Source organism: Myxine glutinosa, chromosome 7, assembly GCF_964187855.1.
Source record: "Myxine glutinosa chromosome 7, kmMyxGlut1.1, whole genome shotgun sequence".
Taxonomy (NCBI): domain Eukaryota; kingdom Metazoa; phylum Chordata; class Myxini; order Myxiniformes; family Myxinidae; genus Myxine; species Myxine glutinosa.
In genome coordinates, this window is record NC_136267.1 from 26,683,214 (window position 1) to 26,694,705 (window position 11,492).

Sequence of the window (11,492 nt, forward strand, 5' to 3'; positions counted from 1 at the left end):
TGGTACAGTCATAATTTTTAGAAACAGCTTAGCTTAGTAATGATATAACTTCGCACCGACCAAAAAAAATATATGACTCCTCAAAATAAACTTACCAAAAAGACAATTTCCAAATTAACATGTAATGTACAGTTTAAAGTGAGTAATTTTGTTGGCTTTTTTTCATCAGAATATTTGTCAAAGGTCAGCACTTGTAGTAAAGCAATAGTAAACTAGAACGGCACTCAGTAGAGAGCACACCTCCGCCTGGTTGGCCATATCACTCAATGGTGAAGAATCACTTTAAAAATTCTACTAGCTGGATCCGGATCCGGAACTTCACCAAAATCGAATCGATTCTTCCTTATCACACACACAACCTGTCCAACATGTTTCGTCCAAATCCATCAATAATTTTTTGAGATATACTGCTATGTATCGTTTTTGGCCCGATCTCCCAATGGTGAAGAATCACTTTTAAAATTCTAGTAGCCGGATCCGGATCTTCACCAAAATCTAATCATTTCGTCCTTGTCACACATGCTACCTCTCTGCCAAATTTCGTCTGAATCCATCAACAACCTTTTGAGATATTTTGTTCACAAACGGACAGACAGACAAACGGACAGACAGGGGTGAAAACATAACCTCCATCTACCTTTGGTGGCGGAGGTAATAATTTGTTTGCACACATGAAATGGACATTGATGTAGCAAGATGGCGCAGAGCAAAATCACTCTTAAAAAAAAAAAAAAAAAAAAAAATGATAGACTATAACGTAGGTTGCCCGATTATAAATAAGAAAAGTCTTAAAGACAAGTACATGTTTGAACTAGAACGCCACTTAGTGGAGCGCATACTCCCGCCGTGGGTCAAGTTGGAATAGTACGATTTCACAAAGGTTTGAGGGAGTAGTTTAGTGACAACACAAGACAAGGCAACACAAGACAGACACTGCACAGATATATATTTAGAATATATTGTTACAGACACGACTTTGATGTTAAGGTGGGCCGAGCGGAATGGCCGTCGTGTCCGCACAAATTACCCGATTGTACTCGAACGTTGACGAAGCCGCGCCACGCTGGCTCAATAAGGAAAAAGAAGACACACGGCTGAATTATAATGACAGACACCAGGGATACGGTTCTCAAGACCTCCGGAGGAGATTATATTCGTGCGGAAGGTCAGATTACAGGGACGAGAGGTACAACATAGAAAGACAAGCACTTAGACACAATCTTATATTATTCCCCAACAGACGACAGGCAAACGGGACAAGGCTGACTCACACGGGGGTTGATGGCAGGAAAGCGGTTGTCGATGGCTCCAGGTCCTCCTGGGCTCAGGGCAGGATCGACCCGGTCCGGTCCAGAGATGCGGAAGGTTGCACAGCGCTCGAAGTGGCGTCTTTTCGTCTCAAGCTGGGGGCGCATCTGACGTCACATCCGGCGCGTGGCCGCGTATATCCGGCGGGGAGTGACACGCCCTCGGCTCGTTAGCTCCGCCTCGTGGAATCGGCACGTTGCTTCTCATTGGGTGCGTGCGGGGGGTTTACCAGGCTCCGCCCTTGACGAGGAGCTGACAAGGAGCCCCTTCGTGGTAACCCCATGGAGCGCATGGTCTGGAGCGCATCGTCTGGAGCGCATTGTCGATGGCGGCGAACCGAGCCGGTGGGAGGACGCACACTCCCCCCCGCGCAGCGCCGTGCCCCTCTGTTGTTGTAGACGGGGAAGAAGATGGGAGGAGGTATGGGAAAGGTCCTAAACTCACTACTGGTGCCATATAATCACATTCTGGTGCAACGAAGAGTCATAATTAATGGAAACGAGGCCTTAACTGACATAGACTAAGAATAACTAGCAAGATGTCCGAAAGTTGTCTACGTGTGGTGCGGTGGACCTGGGCACGACATTTAATGGGGGAATAAGGGGAAGGTCGGCTCTACTGATTGTTGTTTACAGACAATGGGACTAGGGAATGGGGGATTGGGGATAGTTGGGGAGTATTGGGGAAAATAGGGGAATATTTACAAGCGGATATGGAGGCCAAATTCCATATTCGCAACATTGCACCCTTCTCTACCCTCGGGGCGTCCCGACCCGATAAATTTTTACCTACTTTAGTGTGGCACGCAATGTAGTTCCCTCTACTATTAACTCTACCCTGAGTGCGACAGTTTTACAGATATTCACAAATGAGTAAATATGTCCCCCTGCGACGTTGCACCCTTCTCCTCTCAGAAACACACCCACAGGATAACCGAATCCGGAAAGAATTCTCAAACTAAACATACAGCCGGTAGGGAGCATTATTTACACAAGACTACGCTGATATTTACACTACGATCCAGGACCTGTTTTTGGAGGAACACATGCAGATGTTATGCATAGAGAGAGCACGCTTGCCAGCATCGATACACCAACCCACGAGTGCTCTGTGGCCGACGGCCTTTAATAACGTGCAGAGCACCCCTTCCCGAGCATCAAAAGCACCACCCCACCACCAATCGGTGCAGTCACCATTGTTCATTGGAATAAAAATAAATTCGACAACCCCTAACCCTGCAGGTGTCTCTTGCTCTTCTTGTGGTGCACTTGGTGTTAACTAAATGTGGTTCACCTGTATGGCATAGGTGCCACGTTGACCCATAGGTCCATCCCCGGGTGGTGCTTGGCCGCAAACGAACTGCGGTCCATTGTGGGTGGCCACAAACATTGCGGTCCATATGGTGTATCGATCCCGGCAGCAAACAGCGAAAGTGCAGGCCCACAACTGCGCAGCCAGCACCTCTCTCTCCTCTCTCTCTACCCCAAAGCCAGATCCTCGGAGGTGGGAGACAAAAGAAGCAGACAAGTGAGTAAGGTGGTAAGGGCGCAAAAGTGCACGCAATGTAAGGTGATGCACACTGGGGGCACATGGGAACCAGGTGAGACAGGTACGTTCCTATCGTACGCCCCCCCCCACCAGGTAACCTACATGGCCCCTCCCTTACCCCTTACTGTATCCACACAACACAACACTACCCATAAACATCTACTTTACAAATCAACAAACATCCCTACTGTCTTCCCCGTTCCTCCCATAAACCAAATTCGTCTTCTCTCCCTCCTAACCAATCAAATTTGCCATTTTCAACTCTCATCAAAATTTGCCATTTTCAACTCAACATCAAAATTTGCCATTACCAATTCATCATCAGTCCCTCCTAGGGAGGGAGAGATGGAATCACCCCAATGTCTCATCCACGTCGTGATGCGTCTCACAAATCCTCACAGCAATCTCATTTCCTGCAACAAACAAAGAAAACACAGGTGTGGAGTCATCATCATCACCACAGGTAAGTGGCTGCGTATGGTGCGACAGGTTCATCAATCCTAACTATTTCCTAAATGACTTTACAACTTTACACTACCCGGGGTCTTTCTCCGGCCAAACCATTGGCCCTCTTACACTATTGGTTCTAAAAACCAATTCCCATTGGCCAGACTGTGGTGCTTTTCAATTTGGGGTCTCACTCCCCCGATTCATCTCCCGGTGCCCTCGCACAATTTCTGGGCTGCGGCGTGTACCTCTCCCAGTGGGTCTACCCACCTGCACACCTCCACCACTGCAGTTGCCTCCGAGCTTACCTGCTCCTTGCCCTAACCTAACTACTTGGGGAAGGCCCTCTGGCACTCTCCCCACTCGGTGCCCTCTCTGGCACTGGGCTACCCGGGTCCATCCTCCGGATCCTCGGGCCCCATCCACAACTCTACCGGCTCCTAGAGCCCACCTGCGGCCTCACCTGGCCGACATCCTCACAGTGGTGGAGTGCCCAACCAACTACACACACTAACAGGCTACACGCCCCGCCATTTCCACAACACTAATGCACCCATTCACAACACCATTCTGCAACCGCACCACAAATGCCAATATCCAACCTCAATTTACCTGTACCCTCTACCTAACACTTACACTACCCGCCCCGGGTACTCGTGAAAGGGGTCCACTCTTCCCCCATCCACACCTTCGCACCATGCACACCACTCCGTACCACTTACTCCAACTCTCTCCACACACCTGTACTTGCACACCTGTGCTCTCACACCTGGTGCCACCTGCACCCTTCTCTCCCCAAGCGCATTCGCGCTGATCCACAACACTCACTACTCACACACTGCTCCACACACCTGTCCAGTTGCACACCTGTGCAATCACACCTGTTCAATTCTCACACACACGGCATCATCTCAGCTAACTACTCCCCTCTGAAACTTGCGCTTCCCAGTCGTCCCTTTAAACTATTGCGCTCCCTCGTCATTATCATCCACACTAATCTACCTGCGTCCCCACTACAGGTATCAGTCACTAACTAACCTTAACGTCACCTACTGTCATCTTCTAGGGCCCTATCAATATAACCTAACCCACCCGGGCTAGTTTTCACTGCCATACACCCCATAATCTAGTGCTCCTTTGCCCCCCTCATGGGAAGGGTGGCAGGGATGCCATCCCACCACATCGGGGGTCTCTCACTACCAATTTTGCACATCAAATTTCAACAAATCAAAAATTTGCCAATCACTACCCATCATCTGCCAATCACTACTGCCAATCCCTTGCCAATCATCAAATTTTGTTTTTCTCTAATTTTTGGGTCCAAAACACTAACCTCATCACCCAGTCGACTCACTAATACCTCTCGGTGCGCCAATTCCTGTCCAAAGCCCGGCTTCGTAAAGCCAAGCAATGGATGCTGGTTGTTTGGTACCAGCGGCTGGATACGTCCGGCACTCGGTGCAGGGAAGGAGGTTTACCCGGCCCGAGATCCCACGCACCTTCTCGGCACGGAGCCATCCAATGTCCCGATCTCGACCTGCCGGAATGCCTCAACAAAAAGTGGTCGCCATGACGACTCTTTCTATCGGGCTGCCTGCTCCGCTTATTGGAGCACGGACGCGTCCGTTCAAAGCGAGGCCCAGCGTGGGTCGCGCACGGCGGTCCTTTCGAACCCGCCGTGGCTCGGATCCCCGCTGGTTCTCGCGGCACGCGAAACCCGGCACGCACCGAGGGCCCGCTTCGGCTAAAAGTCGACCTAACCTTTAACCTGTGTAACGTCGATGCTTCACCTGGACGCTTACACCCCGCAGCCCGTTCCTTGCTCACACATCCAGCCGTTTCCATGCTCCTCGTACCGTTCCTTACACACCCAGGCACACCCATTCCACTCACAGCCTTGGTCACACACCTGACCACCGAACACTTTGGCACACATTCGTTGGTAGCACACCTCACCAAAACACCTCTTCGCGCCCCCTCCTCTGTCACCTCCTCTGTGACAATCACAGGTGTGCCCTCATTCGCACACCCAACCACGTGCCTCACCACCAACTCCAGCGTGCATTCCCACTCACGCTCTACCATTCCAGGTGTACATCCTTCCATCCCAGGTGTACATCCTTCCATCCCAGGTGTACATCCTCGCTCACCTGTCACAACCAGCTCACTCTCCTTGTCACTCTCACTACTCTCACCTCCACTCGTGACAACGCACTCACCCTTACTCTTGACAGCACACTCTTTCCCCATGCACCTGTCCGTCACACACCTTTCTCGCGCACACTCTCCCGTCACACCCTCTGTAACACTCACCACAGGTGTGCATTCTTCCTTGCCTTTGACAGCGCACTCTTTCCCCATGCACCTGTCCGTCACACACCTTCCTCGCGCACACTCTCCCGTCACACCCTCTGTAACACTCACCACAGGTGTGCATTCTTCCTTGCCTTTGACAGCGCACTCTTTCCTCATGCACCCGTCCGTTACACACCTCTCTCGCGCACACTCTCCCGTCACACCCTCTGCAACACTCACCACAGGTGGACACTCTTCCTTACTTCTGACAGCGCACTCTTTCCTCATGCACCTGTCCGTCACACACCTTTCTCGCGCACACTTTCCCATTACACCCTCTGTAACACTCACCACAGGTGGACACTCTTCCTTACTTCTGACAGCGCACTCTTTCCTCATGCACCTGTCCGTCACACACCTTTCTCGCGCACACTCTCCCGTTACACCCGGGTCCATCTCGACCCCCAAGCTTATTAAATCCCCTGGCGCATCATACGCACGACCATATTGGTCACCACTTACACCGGGTCCTCTTCCTCTTCGCTTCTCCTCCATCACCTGCGAATCCCTCATCCGGTTAATGAGCACATCATCACGATCCAAACACAGACTTTGGACCAATTCTTTTATCTCCTCTTTTATCTCTTTCTTATCCCCTCTCCGTCGCTTCTTAATTTCGCTCATCCCTTCTTCCACTTCTTCTAATTTGTGCTTCACCTCTTTTATTCCCCGGTACGTCTCCTCAAGCTCATCCTCTAAGGCTACCTTGACCGTTTCCATGTGCGTCCTCACCTGCCGGTCCTTCGTCTCCATTACCTCTATCACCTCGTCCAACCTCGTTGTCAGTCCCTCACGTACCATCTGACATTCCCTCTTCGTCGCTACCAAGTCATCTTTTAGTTCTTTCTGTGTCGCCTTTAAACCTCCTAATACCGCAGTGTTCCTTTGAACCTGCTCCACTAACTCCGTCTGTCCCACCGTCAGCTGCTCCACCTCCTGCGTCAGGTCCTCTATGCCCCCTTGTAACTTTACAGTCCCCTTTCTCACCTCCTTCTCCATGTGCTCCTCACAGTGCCTCACCTCCTCGCGCACTCCTCCGACCTCCTCACTCACTCCTCTTCTGATCTCCTCTCCCATCACTTGCATCTCCTGCCCAGATGCCACCCTCATCTGCTCCATTTCCTCCCTGTGAGCATCCAGTTTGGTTTCTACCCCCATTCTGACCCCCTCTATCTGCTGCTCCATTTGTTTAACTTCCCTTTCCGCTTGGTCCCTCATGTCCCTCAATTTGCCTTCCATACTGTTTTCTAACCCCTCTAACCCTTTTTGCATCCCTTCCATTTGATTCTCTTGAGCGGCCATTCTGTTTTCTACCCCCGTTAACCCCTCCTGTATTTCCCCTAATCTATTGTCCAATTTCCCAAATTTCTCGTCTAATCCCTTAAAATTATTGTCTAACCCCTCACTGGTACCCCTCGCTTCGTCCCTCATTACCCCCATTTGGTTTCCCATTACCCCCATTTGCTCACTCTGAGCCCTCGCTTCGTCCCTCATTACCCCCATTTGGCCCTCCAATCGCTCACTATCAGCCCTCATTTGCTCACTAGTCTGGGCCATAAGGGCCTTCATTTGTATAAAAAAAAGGTTCCAATCCACCAGCGTCACTGCTACGGTCGCGGGCGTGGACGCCGTGGCCACCTCGTGCGTGACAACGCTATTTTGCGACCCTGCCGCCCTCACTGCTTCGCTCTCCTCGCGTCCCTCAATTTGGTCCTGGACCGACCCTGCTTCACTCTCCCCTACCGGACCCCAGCCGTCTTGATCCGCCATAGCGCGACTTTCAAAATTCGAGTTTCGTAACACCAATCCAAATTTTGCTGTTATAATTTCGTCGAGCGCAGTAACCACGGGACCGCGCTCCGGATCGATTTGGTCGAGCGCCGTACGCGCTCCGGCTCGATTTTCCCTCCCAAAATTTGGGCCTAACTAATTTAGTCCCGGGTCCGAATCTCACTCCTCGACACCAATTGTTACCGTACTAACACAATTGGTGTCCAAAATTTGGGCTAAATAAATTTAGTCCCAGGTTCGAATCCCACTCCTGACACCAATTGTTACAGACACGACTTTGATGTTAAGGTGGGCCGAGCGGAATGGCCGTCGTGTCCGCACAAATTACCCGATTGTACTCGAACGTTGACGAAGCCGCGCCACGCTGGCTCAATAAGGAAAAAGAAGACACACGGCTGAATTATAATGACAGACACCAGGGATACGGTTCTCAAGACCTCCGGATGAGATTATATTCGTGCGGAAGGTCAGATTACAGGGACGAGAGGTACAACATAGAAAGACAAGCACTTAGACACAATCTTATATTATTCCCCAACAGACGACAGGCAAACGGGACAAGGCTGACTCACACGGGGGTTGATGGCAGGAAAGCGGTTGTCGATGGCTCCAGGTCCTCCTGGGCTCAGGGCAGGATCGACCCGGTCCGGTCCAGAGATGCGGAAGGTTGCACAGCGCTCGAAGTGGCGTCTTTTCGTCTCAAGCTGGGGGCGCATCTGACGTCACATCCGGCGCGTGGCCGCGTATATCCGGCGGGGAGTGACACGCCCTCGGCTCGTTAGCTCCGCCTCGTGGAATCGGCACGTTGCTTCTCATTGGGTGCGTGCGGGGGGTTTACCAGGCTCCGCCCTTGACGAGGAGCTGACAAGGAGCCCCTTCGTGGTAACCCCGTGGAGCGCATGGTCTGGAGCGCATCGTCTGGAGCGCATTGTCGATGGCGGCGAACCGAGCCGGTGGGAGGACGCACACTCCCCCCCCCCGCGCAGCGCCGTGCCCCTCTGTTGTTGTAGACGGGGAAGAAGATGGGAGGAGGTATGGGAAAGGTCCTAAACTCACTACTGGTGCCATATAATCACATTCTGGTGCAACGAAGAGTCATAATTAATGGAAACGAGGCCTTAACTGACATAGACTAAGAATAACTAGCAAGATGTCCGAAAGTTGTCTACGTGTGGTGCGGTGGACCTGGGCACGACATTTAATGGGGGAATAAGGGGAAGGTCGGCTCTACTGATTGTTGTTTACAGACAATGGGACTAGGGAATGGGGGATTGGGGATAGTTGGGGAGTATTGGGGAAAATAGGGGAATATTTACAAGCGGATATGGAGGCCAAATTCCATATTCGCAACAATATAGAGGATAATGTAAAAAAAAACAAGGCAATTTCACTTACATTTTCGGATTCAGCGTTCAATTCCATATAGGTGTGTATTTTGTATATAGGTGAGGTAAAAAAAAAAAAAAAGTTTTAAAGCATTATACGTATCAAACGATACATTTTATGAAACGGGGAAACCTAATACACACTTTGGTCGTTTTAAAATGACAGAATATGTCTTTATTAGAAAAAAAAATGAACATTGAAGACGACACTGCTAACAAAATACACCGCTCTAACGCATAACCACGAGTTTAAACTACATTTACAACAAATATGAAAACTATTTTCATATCACAATGCTAAATATAGAATATATAGAAGATAATGTTAAAAAAAATGAGCCCTATCTTCCAATGGTAAAACAATCCTTCAAAAAATTCCTGGATCCGGAATAATATCCTGAGCTTCACCAAAAACTAATCAATTCTTCCTTATCCCAAGGGCAATGATCCCACCAACTTTCATCCAAATCCGTTCAGAACTTTTCCAGATATCTTGTACACAAACACACGAACACACACACACACACACACACACACACACGGACACGATCGAATGCATTACTCACTGGCGGGAGTAAAAATCGTTGTGTAGCATTTAATTCAGTGATGGGTTTACATCAGGACTTACCTGTTCCATGTGACGTGCTCATCACATCACGGTGCTCGCTCAGCTCACCGAAAGTGTTATATTGATTTGATCAACAATTACAAGTTTTTATTTTGACTTTGACCTTCGTCATGTGAAAATAATTTTGAGCAGCAGATGTGGGGCCTAAGCCCTCTGGCAAGACAGTGTGGCTCAGGAGCTCTTAATCGTTTTAGTATTTCAGATTACTGTTATAAAGTGTCGGCCATTGTTTGTGGATACTCTGATGACATTCAAAATACCTCTTCATGACTGTGAAATTAGGCTCTGGAGAGCAAATTCCAGCAATAGATGCATTCAATCACGTTCAAGTGTATATTGTAGAATATATATGTTGGAACCCATCTGTGGATCGGTCCCATCGGCCGATGGGTCTGCGCCATCTGCGGATGCACGAGAAATGACAATGCAGACCCATCGGCCGATGGGTCTGCGCCATCTGCGGATGTGTTGTTCACCTTGAAGGAATGTGTATGCATCAATGGTGGATGAGTATGTTTATTTGAACCTAAAAATATTATCTTATTTTTATCTTATCGACAAACGGTTATCGACAAACCACATGTCACGGACTGCTTTATAAACATTTATGACATCAATTGCTTATTTTTAGGTTCAAATAAACATACTCATCCACCATTGATGCATACACATTCCTTCAAGGTGAACAACACATCCGCAGATGGCGCAGACCCATCGGCCGATGGGTCTGCATTGTCATTTCTCGTGCATCCACAGATGGGTCAGACCCATCGGCCGATGGGACCGATCCACAGATGGGTTCCAACATATATATATATATACAATATACTTGCATAGTGTATTCAAAAACATTATAGAATCCCATAAATATATATATATTATTTTATTTTATGGGATTGTATGTTTTTGAATACACAATGATATATAGATAGTCAGCAGCAATGATTAGACAGATTTTCATGTCTAGGTTTCAAAGATCTTGGTTAAGGAATTTTTTAAGACGATCTATAAAATCAATTACTAAAATACATCTTCTTTTTTTAAACTCACACCTCCCCAAGTGAACCTCTTTATTCTATATTTCCTCTTTTGATATGTTCTCGGTTTTCTCTTGAGGCCGTGACCTGGTTTCTAGCACAACTTTGTCTCATTCTGTGTCCCTCAGCACGGTGGAAAATGGTCACGAGAAGGTGGAGGTGGAAGATAATGGGAAACTGCGATCCATTCACATCAACGGGCGAGAACAAAAGAGTAGGCTTGAATACAAATAACCGGCAGAATAAAGTGATTGTGGTGGCATTTGGAAATTCCAAAAGCAACATTAAATTCGACTCGGTCTAAAAAAGTTGTTTCAGACTGTGGTTTGAGTTCTGCGTGTATTTTTAGAGGCTTTAAGCTGTGATCCTGTTGTATGGAATTTGTTCCTGCATCCCTGGCTTTATATCACTGTTATTCCTGGGGCGAACTGCTTATCGGAACCCACATGCCAGCATATTGATAGTAAAAATTCTGAGTGTCAGTGTATTAAACCTGAGGAATTTCAAAATGATGTTCCATGTGCTTTAGCAATGATCATTATGGCTCTAGGATACAAGACAATTCCATGAGAGATATAAAAATACATCTTGCTCTAGCTCAAAATAAGTGGGGCGTTTCCCAAGGGTCTACCTGCTTTTGCTGGAGATTTAACACCGGTTGGCTTTTGAGGTCATTGCACTCCCAGAAGTCGAGCCCATTTATTCTTTGTCTGTCCAGAAGTTTCAAACAACACTGATGTGAAAAAGTAGTTGCACATAAACAAGGAACTTTTCTGTATTGCTGCAACGGATCAAGCTGGGCAGTTTCTTCAAGGCACAAACCTGAATGATCCATATTCAAACACGCTGGATGATTGACAACGATGTCTTTGTACATTCAATCTGCATTCCTTTCGGATTTCATGGCCAAGAAAAATACATCACTTCTTCAACCACTCAAAATCTATAAACGTTAATATTTTATTTATGAGTAGCGTATTGTTCTCAACAATG

At 48.3% G+C, this 11,492-nt stretch overlaps 1 protein-coding gene across 1 annotated transcript in view; it reads left to right on the forward strand.

The window, feature by feature from the left end:
- The window catches only part of DNAJB6 (DnaJ heat shock protein family (Hsp40) member B6), an 89,793-nt gene extending 78,986 nt beyond the window's left edge, over nucleotides 1-10,807 (forward strand). The window contains exon 8 of the mRNA XM_068121337.2: nucleotides 10,628-10,807. Coding sequence (XP_067977438.2) covers nucleotides 10,628-10,733 — 106 coding nt within the window. The 3' untranslated portion in view covers nucleotides 10,734-10,807. The remainder of the gene's footprint in view (nucleotides 1-10,627) is intronic.
- Nucleotides 10,808-11,492: the final 685 nt, after the last annotated feature.